This window comes from Geotrypetes seraphini, chromosome 12, assembly GCF_902459505.1.
Source record: "Geotrypetes seraphini chromosome 12, aGeoSer1.1, whole genome shotgun sequence".
NCBI lineage: Eukaryota > Metazoa > Chordata > Amphibia > Gymnophiona > Dermophiidae > Geotrypetes > Geotrypetes seraphini.
The window spans coordinates 15597280-15614628 of NC_047095.1; the positions used below are offsets into that span (position 1 = coordinate 15597280).

General features: G+C 43.2%; 1 protein-coding gene across 6 annotated transcripts in view; it reads right to left on the minus strand.

Annotated features, from left to right (window-relative positions):
* The window catches only part of AGL (amylo-alpha-1, 6-glucosidase, 4-alpha-glucanotransferase), a 161033-nt gene that overhangs the window by 71246 nt on the left and 72438 nt on the right, over positions 1-17349 (minus strand). For 5 of the 6 annotated variants that reach the window (XM_033916342.1, XM_033916343.1, XM_033916340.1 and 2 more), the window contains exons 11-13: positions 15490-15629; positions 13604-13791; positions 6045-6168 (exon numbers count right to left, since the gene is read on the minus strand). In XM_033916342.1, the coding sequence (XP_033772233.1) occupies positions 6045-6168; positions 13604-13791; positions 15490-15629 (452 nt within the window). Of the gene's footprint in view, positions 1-6044; positions 6169-6546; positions 6671-13603; positions 13792-15489; positions 15630-17349 lie in introns of all 6 variants that reach the window. The other variant, XM_033916344.1, reaches the window with a different exon arrangement.

Genomic DNA, 17349 nt, shown 5'->3' on the forward strand with positions numbered 1-17349 from the left:
AAGAAGTAGCGGGAGTAAAATCCCTGACCTCTTTGGTCTGGTGGAACTTCTTCGATGGCATTGAGAAGGAGGAGGGATTGGACCTCCCTGAGGAGGAGTGGAGTTTGGGAGGAGTGAGAAGCAGACTCTACGGGAGGATGGTCTGCAGGAAGAGTCTGGAACCTTAGTGAGTATCCGTGACGGATGATGTTTAGAACCCACAGGTCTGATGTGATGGCCTCCCAGCGTCGTAGAAAGATGGTGAGGCGGCCCCCGATAGGTTGAGGCAGAGGCAGCGAGGGTTGGAGACTGGCTATGCCCTGGAGAAAGGCGTCAAAAGGGCTGAGGAGGCTTAGTTTGCGGGAGAGGCTTGGCTGTCTGGTGAGATTGTGAGCGAGCCTGAGAGTGTTGTTGTTGTTGTTGGCGAGGCCGACGAGATTGTTGTTGAGGAGGATTAAGTGGCCTAGCAGAAAAACGACGTTGGTAAGATGACTGAGGTCTGTATGGTCGTGTTGGCGGAGTCTTCTTTTTAGGCTTAATGAGGGTGTCCCATCTCGTCTCATGAGCCGAAAGTTTTTGTGTCGTGGTATCCAGAGACTCCCCAAAAAGTTCATCACCAAGACAGGGCGCGTTGGCAAGGCGGTCTTGGTGGTTCACATCAAGGTCAGATACCCTCAGCCAGGCAAGGCGTCGCATGGCCACTGCCAGAGCAGAGGCTCGGGAGGAGAGCTCGAAGGAGTCATAGATTGAGCGTACTATGAATTTCCTAAGCTGAAGGAGGGTGGAAATTTGTTGCTGAAATAAGGGAACCTTGCGTTCAGGAATATACTTTTGCAGAGCAGAAAGTTGTTGTACCAGATATTTCATGTAAAAGGAAAAATGAAATGAGTAATTGTTGGCTCTGCTAGCCAGCATGGCATTCTGGTACAGGCGCTTTCCAAATTTGTCCATTGTTTTACCCTCTCTGCCAGGAGGGGTGGAGGCATAGACACTGGAACCATGGGATTTTTTGAGAGTGGATTCTACCAGGAGGCTCTCATGTGGCAACTGGGGTTTATCAAATCCTGGGATAGGGATGACCCGGTATAAACTGTCCAGTTTCTTAGGGGCACCTGGAACAGTAAGGGGATTCTCCAAATTTTTATAAAACGTCTCCCGTAGAATATCATGGACGGGGAGTTTGAGAAACTCCTTGGGGGGTTGATCGAAGTCCAAGGCTTCTAGAAAGGCCTGGGACTTCTTGGAGTCGGACTCAAGTGGGATGGAGAGAGCCCCAGACATCTCCCGAAGGAATTTTGTAAATGAGGACTGCTCGGGTTTGGAGGTGGATTCAGCCATGGAGGGTTCCTCATCAGTGGAAGAGGCATCCTCCTCGGTACCGAGTGGGGATTGCTCCCATAAGTCAGGGTCCCTGATGGCCGGCTCAGCATGGCGGGTTTTAGAAAGGGACTTGCCAGATCTCATGGATACGGTGCCGGGAGATGAAGACCGGTGCCGATCTCTGTCCCGGGAGGAGTGGTGCCGATCCCGGTCCCGAGACGATTGATGTCGGTCCTGGGGCCGGGAGGGGTCCTCCACCGCGCAGGTCTGGAGTGTAGGCTGTGCCGATAAGACCGGCATCGAAGTGTTCATCGGTACCGAGGGGGTGGCCACTGGCGTAGTTGTGCGAGGCTCGGGCCGGACCGGTACCGGAAGGAGTGGTGCCAGCAGGGTTGGAAGCAGTTCCTGAAGCTGGTGCTGTAGCTGTTCCTGCAATTTGGTCTGGAGGATGGCCGAGATACGGTCCTCCAATGGGGGCACCGGTACCGTTTTACTTTTCTTCGGTACCATAGGTGCCGCTCTACGCTCCGGTGATGAGGAGGCCGATGAAGAGGCACTCACCGTTATCGGAGCGGAGCGCTTACGGGACTTGCGGGACGTCGGAAGGACCGGTGTCACCGCCGTGGCTGGAGGGCGCTCGAGGGAAGTGGAAGGCTTCTTAGCCGGCTTACCTGGCGCTATCGACCCCGCAGAAGGATCAGGTGGTGTCGATGTTGATGGTGCCGATTTCGGCGGTGCCGTCGACGTCGGGGTCGGATCCATAGCAGAACCGGTGCCGAAGAGGAGATTCTGCTGGATTTGTCTATTTTTAAGTGTGCGTTTTTGGAGAGTCGCGCAGCGGGTGCAGGTGTCAGCCCGATGTTCCGGACCCAAGCACTGTAGGCACCAGTTGTGTGGGTCCGAAAGGGAAATCGGGCGTGCACACCGCTGGCACTTCTTAAAACCCGGCTGAGGGGGCATGAAGGGGAATACGGCCTCCGCGAAATCAAAGCCGGAGGCTTGTATGATGGCAACAGGCCCCGCCGGGGCCGGTTGAAAAATAAAGGAAAAAAGAAAGTTTTTTTTTTTTTTTTTTTTACCAATTAGAAAGAAAAGAGAAAATCCGAAGGAAAAAAGTAGAAAAAATCAGAAATAACGCGAGCGGGAAGGCAAAAAAGGAGTGTTCAACAGCCGTTGAAACCACATGCGTCTTCTTCGCTCCGCGGAAACGAAGAAACTGGAGACCACGCACTCCTCCGTCGGGCGGGAAGGCACTCGCGCATGCGCGGTGCGGCCAACTAGAACTTTCTAGTTAAAAAGGTCCGTACCGGGGCTCCGTCGGTGACGTCACCCATACGTTAAGAATATGCTGCCTGCTTGTCCTGGGATAATGATCATTACTAGAAACACAGTCTTTACTGTGAGGTCCATCAGCAATGCTTGTTGAAGAGGCTCGTATGGAGCCGTACTAAGTTCCTTCAAAAAACTGTTAAGGTTCCATGATGGGAAAGGTTGCTGTCCAGGTGGCACAACCCGAGCATTCCCTTCAAAAATCTGGTCATGTCTGGGTACGAAGCCAAAGAATCATTTTCTACTCGGGAATGTGAAGTTAAGTCTCCATCAAATCCAGTAAGGCCAAAAATTGCCCCAGAGCTATTACCACAATGACTGAACGGTCTCCATTTTGAAGTGAGGCAAGTTAAGTAGGCTTGCCATAAGATATTAACAAAGTATGGGGTAAAACCCTGAATAGAAGGCCTCAAGGACCCCTGCAGAGACTCAGATGGGCCTCTCTTGGGCTCTGCAGTTTCTGCACACTTGCGTTTGGTGACGATCACTGTTTAGAGACTCCAGGATTTTTCCTAAGCCATGGGCCCCCTAAGGCTCTCCAGCCCTAGAGATCTCAGAGAGGCTAAAAACATGGCTCCCGCCCTTCCCTCATGTGCCCCATGGCATATGGATGTTCCTCTGCTGCCTTCCAATGCAAAGCTGGCATGATAAAGGGGTAGATCAGCAGCGATTTCATGCCAAAAACGGATGAGAGAGAACCCTGAATTTCAAAAAAATTTCAGGGAAGGGGGATCTGGAGGTAGGAGTTCCTTAAAATGACCAAATTCAGATTCTCTCCCCCACCCCCAATTTTCCCTCATAGGCTATAATAGCCTGTACTCACTGCAGTTGAAAGAATTGGAGAAGACTTTCTATCTCAGAACAGATTTCCCAGGTCCAAAAATCTTGATCTTCGTGCTGCCAGTCAGGTTAAGCCTGACTGAGTCCTTAGACCCCCCCCACTAAACCATGCACCACGATGATTGGGGGGGGGGAAGAAAAAAGTTGCAGCCAGCCCCCTTTAAGCCCAATGCTCTCAGGGAGTCTGTGTCCTTTCCCAGGCAAAGCTGCCCCGAAGAATGGGGTCCTCTCAGTACCAAAGCATCAAAAACAGATTTTAAAATCTCAAAAATAATAAAATTAATCAGAGCAGATCAGAAAGACAGCTTCTCAATTTGGTTGCAGAAAGAAAAACTGAAGGTGGCAGTACAGCCCACTGGGAAGGAGATGGAATTAAAAGATGTAGATGACATCCTTATCCAATCAATTCACAACCATGGGGATATAACCTTTCATCAGGACTCCTAGACACATTACATCAGAAACTGATCTTTCATATGAAAGGCTGGTGTGTGTGTGTGTGGGGGGGGGGGGGGGGGGGCGGTGCAAACAGGGCAACTGCCCTGAGCATCCATGCCACAGGGATCCCAAAACCTGCCCAAAACAGAAGATGGTGTACCCTGCTGGCAGGCTTTGGGGCTCCCTTTCAAATTTCCATCCTGGGCCTTGGCATGTCTAATACCAGCCCTGTTTATAGGCCAGGTTTTTAAGTATCCTGGGAAGGGGAAAACTTGCGAGTCCTGACTCAAAGATCTTTTGGAGTTCTCCAGCTGTGGTAAATTCCTCTTACTTCTTTAGCAAAGAGAGGATAATAAGTTAATTGTAAAATAAGCTATACTATTACAGAAAGATGTGCAAGTTTGAAGTTCTCAGGGTCAGCCTCTTATTTACATGTTGTTTCACCATTAGGAAATGGGCAAAATACATTGTCAAAAATGTCACTGAACCACAGAGGGAAACACACAATTTAAGGCCAATGGACTTATCTGCTGCTGGCCCTAATTCATTAAAAGGTGCATTAACTCTACTTGGTGGTATTTTCTGCAGTGAACAATCACAGTGGGCAAAGTCCTGCTGGAATATACAGGAAATAGCCAACACCCTTCTCTTTGCTAGGAGCATTTTGGCCATTTTGCGATTTACACTGTACAAGACCAAACTATACGGTCATCTCAAAATCCCTAGTGGGCTAGTGGTAGGTCTGATGTCCTCTCTTCCACACACCCTACCTAGTGAGACCTATTAGTTTTCAAAACAGCCGAGTCGAAGTCCTGACCATTTTCAATAACAAGGCCCACTTGTGGCAGTATCTCCACTGTCCAACCCCAACAGGCACCTTTACCCAGTGTATTAGAAGTGTAATAGGTTGGCAGGCATAAGGCACTTCCCCAAGCACCCTAACCCCTTCCCTATAGACATCCGTCTTTCAACATTTTACAATTCTTCAGTTTACAGTGGGGGCCATAAGTGATTTCCAGGAAAAACTGTCCTGGTACTGTCAAGCTTCAAAACCTGCTAGTAATATGTTAACACACATCACTAGGGGTTCCCCCAAGTCATTTTGGCCGCTTAATCCCTGGCAGTAGGTTTCTAGGAGTGCCACTTTCAACAATAGTACTGTTCGGGATCAGTCTTGTCCCAAACTGTACCTACATGGATTCTAAGTAAGTTTCAGGAAAAATGGAAGAGGGATTGATTTGGGACTGATTATTATAGAGTGCTGGGGAGGTGCCTTTGTGCAAAGGGGAGGAGCCTCAGATTTGGATAGGAGTTTCTGCCTACTAGTCTATTAAATGCATAATACTGTATATCCTGGGCAGAGATGAAAGCAGAAGGGGTAGCAGGATTACTACTGCTGCAAGGGCACATTACATGTTCTGGTTTAGCAGGAACTTGTCTAACTTTGTCTTGAATCCCTGGAGGGTGTTTTCCCCTATAACTGACTCCGGAAGAGCGTTCCAGTTCCAGTTTTCCACCACTCTCTGTGTGAAGAAGAACTTCCTTACGTTTGTACGGAATCTATCCCCTTTTAACTTTAGAGAGTGCCCTCTCGTTCTCCCTACCTTGGAGAGGGTGAACCTGTCTTTATCTACTAAGTCTATTCCCTTCATTATCTTTAATATATATATAAGATATGAATATAAAATATGAATATATCTTTATTATATTGAAAATTAAAAAGGTGAAGATGAGGATGTTGGGAAAGATAAAGCAGGATTACTATTAGCCCACCAGAGATTTCACAGCAGAGGTTGACAGGGTCAAGCTTTTTTTTTTTTTAATAGTCCCAGTAGAAATCGGCTCGAGCATTAGTGAATCAATGCTCCCAGGGGAAATAAACTTAAGCTGCAGTCAGTTTTCTGAGAACCACAAGGCTTGCCAATATTACAGCTGATTTTATTCATTTGCATGCGACAACTCATTTGAGGCCAAATAACTTGTGTTATTCAGCCTCATTGTGATGAAGCAGCTTAGTAAACAGGTCTCTGTGATTGTTAACTATAGTAAATACTGCTAAGTCTCCATGAGTGTTGGTTTCATCATCAATGACTCATTCATGCTCCTTTGGAAAACATGCAGCCCCATAGCAAGCCTACCTCTGATTAAGGAGCTTATGCCCAGTCTAGTCACAAAGATATTGTCCAACTCCTCACTTCCAGTGAATAGCTCAGCCACAACATATAAATCCGGTTGCAATTTTCTAGCCATGTCCAGCATATACTGCAGAAAGTACGGCCATTGAAGCCAAAAACAGGGCAGGGACAGAAAAGCGACAGGATAAGAGACAAAGCTAGGCATGGATGGCAGGATGGTAGTGATGCCGAGCAGCACAAAGAACAGAGATGCCAAAAAAGTCAGCAAAGCAAGGACATCAAGTATGTGCATGAAGTAATTTATTAGAGCCAAGGCAATACAAAATGAGAATTAAAGATACCACACAAAAGGCAAGTTAAGAAGAAAGACAGAACAGAGTTTGCAAGGAATATAAGGACAAAAGGGGGGGAGGGGGGAAAAGTAAACATATTGTTAGTTTTACAATACAAAGAAAACCATAGCATTTCACAGCAGTCCCAACAAACTGTAGGTTGCTCTTTGTACCTCTAATCAGACTGGTAATTCCCAGGCGGTTGACAAATACATTGTCGATATACTCGCTGCCCGTGAAGAGTTCGGCTATCACATAGAGATTGGGTCTCACTGACCTGGCTGTTGCCAGCATCTCCTACAGATTGTAACACAATTCTTAATGACCCAGGTAAAGCCAGTACAGACTGTACTCAACCTAGAAACACCTGGAACATCCAAAACTTAAAGCAAAAATGCTATCCGAATGCTCAAAATAGCTCTTGTTCACTGGCCCTATTGGTTTCTCTTTTTCTAAAGCTCTCTTGTCCTCAGAGCAGGGAAAACTGTGCAAACTAAAGTCAGGATAAAGCATCCTGCCCATCTCTGACTCTACCAAAGTGCACATGTTTAGCTATTAACGAAATATGTTAAAGTTCTGTTATTTTCCAAAACAAAGAACAGATATTGAAGGTTCATTTAATAAAAAGTACTAGAATTTTTTTTGCAGAAAATGTATTTTTATCAATGCATCCTTGCTGAAAGTGAAAACATAAAAGTTATAGCCATAATAGCAAGAAATTTGCTCCATACTAATATCAAATTTTTAGAAAAACAGAGCTTTATGTAAATCAGTGGCTTTGAGCGACTCCAGGATGGGCTTTAAAAATTATTTTCTGCTCAAGCAAAATCAAATTCATGAGAAAAACTTCAATTTGCACAGGTTTTCCAACTTTAGGGTTTTTTGGGACAACCCTACCTCAGAGGCACATCCAGCCCAATCAGGTTTTCAAGATATTCACGATGAATATGCAAGAGATAATCTGCATATACTATTCCATGTATATTAATTGTAGATTTCTTAAAAACCTGACTCAACTAGATAGCCTGAAAACTGCAGCAAGAGCCCTTGCCCTAGACTGTTCCTTGGTTTGTTTTACTTTCATTTAAAATGGTTTGATTTTTAGTAACATAGAAACATAGAAATAGACGGCAGATAAGGGCCACGGCCCATCCAGTCTGCCCACCACAATGACCCTTCCCCACCTAACTCAGTGAATAGATCCCACGTATCTATCCCATTTGGCCTTAAAATGGACTCATTTATTTTTACCAAGTCTATTCCTCATACCACCAGAACTGTATTTATGCTGTACACAACTGTGGGATGCTTGCAGGGGGTTCTGATATAGCTAAGCAAGGCAGTGTCTCAATTTACTTTTTGTTTAGTGAACAGAGTGGACATTTAGGAGAGGAGGACAAGTTTAAACATCTTTATTCTGACAGCCCAATGAGTAAGGTAGCTAAAAAAGGTAGATAAGGCAACAGTAAAAGTCAGAAGGATGTCTGGGCGCATAGGAATAGGGATAGTCAGAGGAAAAGGAAGGGTGATATAGCCTCTGTATAAATCTCTGGCAAGACATCATTTATTGGAGTCGATCCAGAGAGCAGCTACTAAAAATGGCCAGTAGTCTTTATCTTAAAGCACACGGGGACAGATTTAGATCTATAAATATTGCATGTATATCCTGGAGAAAAGGCATGATAAGGAAGATATGAGAGACATTCAAATACCTCCATGGTAGAAGCTCCCTAACCCCCTATTTCAAGTTTTATTCAGGCTTAAATACTTAAAAGGGAAAGGAAAGGGAGAAAAATCATAACACAAATTTAAACACAAGGTTAAAAAAGGGTGAAAGGTTAAAAGAGAGGGATAATAGGAACTCCAAAAATCATAGTATAGAAGGGAAAAGGGAGGGAAGGTAAAGGTTTCTGCTGTCATCAGAGATTGTCCTAAACTTAAAGGTGTCATTAAAAAGGAAAGTTTTCAGCACATATTTAAATTTGTCTAATGTAGACTTATATAGATATGTAGTCTGATATAGATATAAAGGCTAGGCATTCCAAATTGTGGATCCTGTAACTGAAAAATATAGTGCATTGTGTGGTTGTCGTATGTTGATTTGTTGTGTGGCAGGAGGAAGTGGGCATCCCTCCTGCCTTTTTTGGTGAGGGGGAGGAAGGATGTTTGGGGGGGCACCTGGCACGGGAGTGGGCATCCCTCCTGCCATTTCGCTGCTGTGGGAGGGGGTGGTGGTCGGCATGGCAGGAGGGAGTGGGCATCCCTCCTGCCAATTTTCTTTCCTGAGCGGGGGTCAGCATGGCAGGAGGAAGTAGGTATTCCTCCTGCTGTTTTTACTGGCACTGGGGGGGGGGGAGGCTGGTTCATGGTGCTGGTTCATCGGGGAGAGCCATCATTGACAGTGGGGGAACGGGGTGCTTTTTTTTCTTTTTAAATGGGACAGATATTGTGTGTGTGTAACACGCACAGCATCTGTGCCCATTAAAAAAAAAGAAGGTTTCCTGCCCCAAATAGTTGAGTGGCAGGAGGCTGCTTTCTGAGCTTTCCCTGCCGGCTCTGCGCATGTGTGAGTTGCTCTTGCAGCCATCATTGGATGGAAGAGTCAGGGATTACAACGAATATCCACGTGAATCATTTGCATGCAGACTTTTTAGTGCATCAATAGCTCTTTCTGAATCAGCCAAAAGATCAGATTGGTGAAGACCCACATGGTCTTACCGATCCTCTTAGTGCATCTAGGCCTCTCTCAGCTACTCTTCTGTCATGTACAAAGGTGTCCTGCCAACTCCTACTTCAGGAGAACTTCCAGCTGGTACAATCTGTAAACTTTCTAGCATGAATCTTTGCAGGGGCAGAAAGCTGCTCCAAGTTTCACTAGAAAGGAATGTACAAGATGTCCCTAATATAAAATTACCAGAAAGACAACATGACGACTTGGAGCTATCTTAAACTGAAAATCAGCTGCCTGTATGCACAGCTACATCTTGGTGCAGAAGAGATACGGCTGCCACAGGCACACAATGTTGTGTGTTACATAAAAATTTAGCACCCATTCAAACTATACTGATATTCTACTATGGCAGGATTGTAAATGTGTGTTGGCTAAACATGATAATGATAGCAATTTAAAAGGCATTTGGAGGGTAAATTTATAACATGCTGACTGTGAAATGTCAAAATGGGACTTTTTACTCCTGGGAAAATTCTGTGCACCTGGATAATGCAGAATTTTGGATGAATTATCATCTTGTGAAGAAATCTGTACTTTTCACATATAATTGTGCACAGGGGCAAGTATTCAACAAATGCAGTGGAAGCAGACATTGTACTTTCCCTCACCCCAATGGTAAAACCCCCTTGACCATGTTCTCTCCCTTCCCCCACAGCCATCTCCCTTAGTGTTATCTCCAACCCCATCTTCTTAGTAACAACCCATATGTACTGACGGGCAATGTGCTGCAAGCTTGGTGGGGTGGGGTGGGAGCTGCTGATCAGGCTGCCTTGGCCCAACTTCATATAGCTGTACTTCTCAAACCTAGAGTCTGACACCAAGTGGCATAGCAGGAGGATGAATCCCAATAAGCAGCCCCCCTTCTCCCTCCTTACTGCACCTTGTTGAACAGTGCATGCACTCTGGGAATAATTTTATAAAGGTTTTTTTTTTTTGCATGTACTGTATATGCTGGCAAATGCGTTTAAAAGGCCTTTAATAAAATTATCCTGCATGTAAAAAAGTGTGTGCAGTGCAACTAGGCATGTTCATCAAAACACGGACCATGTAGGGTCTGGTTGGATTTTTACCACTGTATTTTTTATCATTGTACTTTTTTCATTGAATTTTCATGTTTTTATATGTCAGTGTATAATAAATTATCTCCAGAACATCTGTATCCACAGTTTTTTTGTTTTCATCGGTGCAACTAGGCATGTACAAGTACATGACTTTACAGTGGCATGCTCAGGGGAGGAGTCTGGGTAGAGCATAAGCAGAGTCACAATTTGTTCATACTTTATAAAATATGGTGAAATTTGGACTTACTTGTTAATTTCCTTTCCTTGAACCCTGCCAGATCAGTCCAGATGAAAGAGGGTACAATCCAACTAGATACTCAGTATTCTAACTCCAATATTGCCTCTCTAGGATAATGCTATGTGAAAACAGCCAGTTTAGTCATAATGACAGATCTTGGACAGAAGGGCCCCTAGTAAGTAGTGGTCAAGGCAGAACCATTTCTTTGACAGATTTGCATACTATGGATTCCTGAATTAGGTTGAGCCTCCCTCAGATAATTTGTGCTTAGCACGCATCATCCTGGCACCTAAATATCAGCAGTCTTGAGAATTTAATCCCCACCCCCCTCCTCAGAGTGTGTATTTTATGAAGTAGACAAGTTCATCACAACTTTTCCTCTGCATCATCCAAACTACATCCTCAGGATTGCCTATGATAAATCACATAAAAGAAAGCACAAGGTTTCTCTATGCCTATTATTTTTTTTACATGTGTACTGTGGTATGCTGCCTATGCCTGCTAGCTGTGTCCCTGAAGCAGTGCAGACATTTGAGCCTGATACACACATTATATCGCAGTTTAAATCACATTTTGATAACCCTAGCCAAACCTCTAGAGGGAGCAGGAGTACAGGTATGCCTGCATTCCACAGCACACGTCACTCTAGAACTTGTCCCTTCAGTCACAAGGGGGTGTGGGGGGGGGCAGTAAACCTGCTAGAGAAAAACTCTTGCACCTGAGGGTTTGGGGCATGACTACACCTTTTTAAACAGAAAACCAGAGCAGCTAGAGGAGAGGAATGCCAGACTCCAGAGAAACAGAGAACTCACAGGGCTGAGAGTTCTGAATAGATGTGAGAAGCCAGTGGCCATGGACCTTGAGGAGGCTGAAGAAGTGCTGACAGAGCCATTTAGCCAAGGGGTCCATCCAGTGTATGGAAGTGGAGCCATATGGAGCACTGCAAGACCAAGAATAGCAGATGGAAATATGCTGCACTTTAAAAGGCAAATGAAAAATAATGCCTTACTTTGAATCATTTGCAAACTGAGGAATTGAAAGACTTGATTTCTTCTGCTGGTGACCTTTGCAAAATAACTTTTGTTTACTAACCTTTTTGTTTATTTTTTGAGGTGCTGAGAACGTTTTGGTTTTCTTACTGTTTGTGCTTTCTCTGCTGGAATGGGGGTTTGTGCTTTCTGAAGCTCATGAGAGTTGTGGGAGCTCTGTGCTAAAGTGTGGTGGGAAATGAGGGTCTATTAATGAATGTAATTCCAACACAAAAACACACTTCCATACCAGCTAAAGATACGTCGGTGACCAGTGCCCTAGCACTGGGTCAGGCTAGATTACAGAACGCAAGCCCAGAGTAGAAAGATTACGGCAGAACTGTTTGTTTTCTTGTGCTGATAAACTGAAAAGATTAAAGGCTTAGTGCAGCTAGAACAGATTGCTGAAAGCTTACCTATTTTGGAAGGTGCTTGAAATTGTATTTTTATTTCTTGCAATCTGCTATGAACTGAAGCCATGCAGGTTGGTGAATGAACTGTTAGGACCTAAAGACTGTTTTGGCTGATTTTGTTTTACCTGAGTTTGCTAAAGAACCATTTGTTTTGAGGGAGCATTCTGACACAGATAGCTTTCTTTTGGATTTTTGAATTGTGCTTTCATAAACTTTATAACGCTGCAAGAAAGCTGAGCATTTTTGTTTTGAAAACTAATAAATCGTGGTCCTTATGAAACTGATCTAAGACTCTTGATATTAGGTGTTTTTGAAACCATAGCTCACAAGTCTCCCAGAAATTCTGTGTGGTCCTGGTTGGCCCACAGGTAAAAGTCCTGTAACAGGTAACTCAGGAACCATAGCCCTGAAGGTGCATGTGACACTACTTAAGACACCTTGGCTGCCAGGATATCCAACTTTAAGACATCTATACTTTTTTAGGCAGTTTTGACCACAAAAACATCCACGTTCAAATGTCCAAACCCAGGACATTTGGATGTGAGGGGTCACCATTTATACTGCACTCTCCACATAGATATGCCAGCAGAGCAGTGGGGCACCTTAAGAGGGCACTGCTGTGAACATCACATAAAGGGTGTCAGGTACACATAACCCCCTTATGTATGATGAGCTCTCCAAAACTCCTCCAAAATCCACTACACCCACCTGTCTACCACCCCAATAGCCCTTATGGCAGTATAGTAGGATTTTGATGGGCTCACACTTTCCACCATAAATGTAGTGGGCAGAGTGGGATATGGGCTTGGATTACCCTCTCCATGGTTCACTAGCCCACCCACAAGGCTACTTAAGACATCTGTGTGTTGTTCTATTAGGCTTTCCCATACCAGATGCTGCTATTCTAGAGACAGGTATGTACTGCTTCATTCAAATCTTCGTGGGGTGGGATTGAGTCATTACCTAATTCCTCCGGTGGTCACCTGGTCAGTTTGGGTTCCTTTTTGGCACTTAGACACTTTAAAACAGGTCTAGCTCTAAATGTCTAAGTTCTGTCCTGGACGTCTTGAAAAATGTTCAACCACCATAAGTTGTCCAAGTGTTAAGCATGCCCAAAGTCCAGCCATAATACACCTCCAACACACTTCCTTGAATTTTGGACACACAGCTGACAAAAAGCCTAGCAAGATGTCTAGAAAGTCAGTTTTGAAAATCGGCACATCCTGTCAATTAGGGTGGCAAAGTGCCAGTTTATATCAACTTATGGACGTCTTTTAAAAAATAAAAAAAACCACCCATAATTTGACTTTCAGAATCCTCAGAGTGTAAAAAGTCAGTTAAGACATGCCAGAGTTATTTTGGGCAGACTAGATCAACTACAGCCTTCTCTAAATTTGAATACTGTCAAACAGGCGTCTGAAGATAAAGAGTGGCCTTCATCTGTATAAACTAGGATTATCTTCTTTTATAGTCTTCCCTTAGTAACCTTTAAGAAGTTGGGCACTACAGCAATAACCCTCTGACCTGCAAAACAGACTGTGACCCCTCTGAATTCTGATGGAAATGAACTGCTTAATGATAGTGGTGGCATTTGTGAAGTCCACAGGTCCTCTTGGACCATTCTAAAATGTTATTACCTCTAAAAGTTACAGCATCAAGTAAGCCAAAATATTTTGTTGTAAATTATGAAAAGTGAATAAAATTATGCTTTCCAACAGCTGTTTCAATCAGTCATTCTTAGTATCTGATGGATGCATACCTCAGCAACATGAATTGGAGTTGAGTGGCAGTTATCCAAACGCACTCCATGGAAATGCCTGGCTGTAATTTCTGTGTATTTTCTCATGTGTTCCCAGAGATAGGGACAGTCTGCTGGCTTATTGCCATAGCGCAGTTTGACACTGTCACCCCAGCAGATAAGTTCTCTCCTGAGGTAAACATTAGAACCTGGAAAAAGACAATGCTTGTGTCAGAACACAGTACACTACATTTAACTAAGATGGACAAGAAATGTAGCTACTCAGCTTATCTTAACATCAGCAAATAAAGATTCATACTCCTTATCAAATGTACCCAATACAAACAAGCAAAGATCCTTGTCATCCCTACCTCTAAATATATCTTGAATTTCAAAAAGACAGTGTGTTGATAAAGATGGTTTTTGACCACAAACATCTGGATTATTTTTGGCTTCTTGCTATGTCCCAGTTTTGTGGATTAATACCATTTTTTTAAATAGAATTATTTTCTTTTTTTTTTTGCTTAGTTCATATTTATGACATTACTGCAGTATTACCCAAAGTCCTCTTTTACTGCAATATCACCTAATGTTTTCTTTTATTAAATACTATTAATCCATTTCAGATCTGCAGAAATATCCCATTTCATGGGCCACCCAATTGCTTCAACAGTTAATGCTGTTCACTTCCACGCAGGTTGGGAGCTCTACCCATTGGACTGGCTAAGAATAGAGAAACTACAAAAGGCAGTGTCCACAGCCCATGGGGTGGGGAAAATAATGCCCATTGCATTAAGTGGCACACAGATAGCTAGTTCAAGACTGTCAGGTTTTGAAGGAAGTTATGCTATTCATCCTCTGTCCCAGGACTGGTCACTACAACAGTGTGACCAAAGCATGTATGAGTATTAGTTGAAGGTGAGATAAGAGAGGGGGGGGGAATCTGCAGGTAGTACAAACAAATGTTCATGCACCATATTCTCACCAACTCCAACTGAGAATATACAATATCCAGCTTTTTTTTTTTTAATGCCAGCTTTGGTGTTTAAAGAAAATATATATTTTCAGCTGCACTGAATATACATGTAGTACACCGACTACTGCTGGCTATAACTCTAATAGCTGAATATCAGTACTGTAGACATAATTTTCTGTTCCCATCCTAAGTCTGTCCAAGTATGTATACATCCACTCATTCTAAAACCGACCACCTAAAGTTAGGTATCAATTGCATGTATCAGTTATAGCAATGGTTCCCAACCCTGTCCTGGAGGACCACCAGGCCAGTCGGGTTTTCAGGATAGCCCTAATGAATATGCATGGAGCAGATTTGCATGCCTGGCACCTCCATTATAAACAGATCTCTCTCATGCATATTCATTAGGGCTATCCTGAAAACCCGACTGGCCTGGTGGTCCTCCAGGATAGGGTTGGGAACCACTGAGTTATAGAATACTAGCACTTAGGTGCATAACTCTAAACAGTTACAAATACATGTGCTAGGTGCATGCTCATCAGTATTCTATAACTTTAGTTAGTGCACATATAAATGCAAGTGCAGTCTTCATAGGGGAAATGCAAGTGTAGTCTTCACAGGGGGAGGAGCATGGGCAGGCTATGGGCATGTCTTTCACTTATCTGCCTGCTTTTGCAAAAATTAACCCTGGAATTTTTAACAGGTCCCTGGTTTGTAGTCTTATCTGTAAACCTCATCTCTAGCTATCTGGTGCCTCCTATGTTGGCTCAAGGAGATATGCCACCTGATAATAACGTTGTTTTGTGTTTTTTTTTACAGTCAAACGGTATAACTGAGACTATACATGAACATAATAGCTTCCAGGGTCCCTTTACAACAAGAAAAAGCTAAAGTTATGCAGACACTCAGATTTTAGGCTACATGTCCACACCTGGTTCAGCAAAGTTTCTCAGTGGATCATCACCCATGACCCAGCCATTATGAGCCATGAAATGACAAGCTTTATCTGGCCGATGCATCAAAGCCTCCTCCTCTTCTAAGATTATCTCTTCAAAAGGATATGTGAAATATCTAAAACACAAATATAATTCAATATATTGAAGAACATAGAAAAAAGGGATAATAAAAATATACGAACAACTTTTTCTTCCTCTCTTAAATAGCAGCCTATCCTACATATAGGGAGTCTTTGCCCTTTTTTCTACCAAAAAAACAAGAAATAGCGCTGTAAAATAATCAACTATTGTATAGCAATGCTGCCCACTTTCAACACAAAGTTAGACAAGTTCCTGCTAAACTAGAACGTACTCGGGTAAGGCTAGACTCAGTTAGGGCACTGGTCTTTGACCTAAGGGCTGCTGTGGGAACGGACTGCTGGGCACAATGGAACACTGGTCTGACCCAGCAGCAGCAATTCTTATGTTCTTAAAGATTAGGTTCTTATCTTGAAAATCTTTCTTGTAGATGTGTCTAATGGTCTTGAACCGTGGGGGTCTTGTATATGAACATGCAAATTGCTTGTAGAAAACCGTCAATCACGCTTTCAATTCCATCTCCTTTCCAAGGAGCTGCGCCTGCTCCCTCAGTTTTTACAAAAGCAATCAATCAAACAGCACTGTGATGAAAGACATAACTGGAAAGAGGGAAACCGGGAGGAATCCCCGACAGTACAATTCTGTTCTGCCGTGTAACAAACATTACCAATAAATACAACATTCAAGCAGACTATACACTGTCTAGAGTGTTCTCTTTTCTTTCTTTTTTTCAGCTTTCCTAAGAGATTTCTCCACTACCAGACCGATTTCAAGGCGGAAGGCAGGCGAAGCCCACATACAGGGCGGGGCTTCAAGACAGCTAGACACATCTACAAGAAAGAAGATTATCAAGATAAAAACCTAATCTTTCTTTCTAGTGCAATGTGTGTCTAATGGTCCTGAATCGTAGGGACATACCAAAGCAATCCCTAGAATCTAGGGTGGGCCCACTGAGCTTTCCTTCAGGATTAAGGACCCAAAAGTGGCATCTTTCCTGGCTGCTACAACCACCCTGTAGAAGCCGGTGAAGGTACAGAGCAGTGGTCTCAAACTCAAACCCTTTGCAGGGCCATATTTTGAATTTGTAGGTACTTGGAGGGCCTCAGAAAAAATAGTTAATGTCTTATTAAAGAAATGACAATTTTGCATGAGGTAAAACTCTTTATGGTTTATAAATCTTTCCTTTTGGCTAAGTCTTAATAATAATATTGTAATTGTAATATTGCATCTCAATCACATCAAAGTTCTTTAAAATATTTGACACTATTATAGCTCTGGCTATCCATCACATTGCCTGCAATTGGAAAGACAATTGTAATCTGTTTTCATGAATGGTGGAATCATTTGTGTATAATTAGAAAATTTGAAGAAACAATTGCTTTCATATATAACACTATTGCTAGCTTTAATAAGAAATAGGCCCCACTAGACGATTTCTGTAGAAACACTTTATAATCTCACTTGACTTCTCTATATCTGAAATGATTATCCACAGCTCTTGTGCATTTTGTTTTATTTTATGTTTAATTTGTCTAATTTGTTTTAGGTTATTTCCTCTATTCTGATGCTTTCAATATAATAGTGTATTATTGTATGTAATGAATTTATGTTGCTAGTGTTATTTGTATTTGATGTATTTACTTGGTAAAATTAATAGAAAAATATTTGAGAAATAAAAACAACAACAAAAAAATAATACTATAATTTATAGCTAAAGAGACATATGAAGGAAGAAGGTGTTGATGCCCCTGTACAGG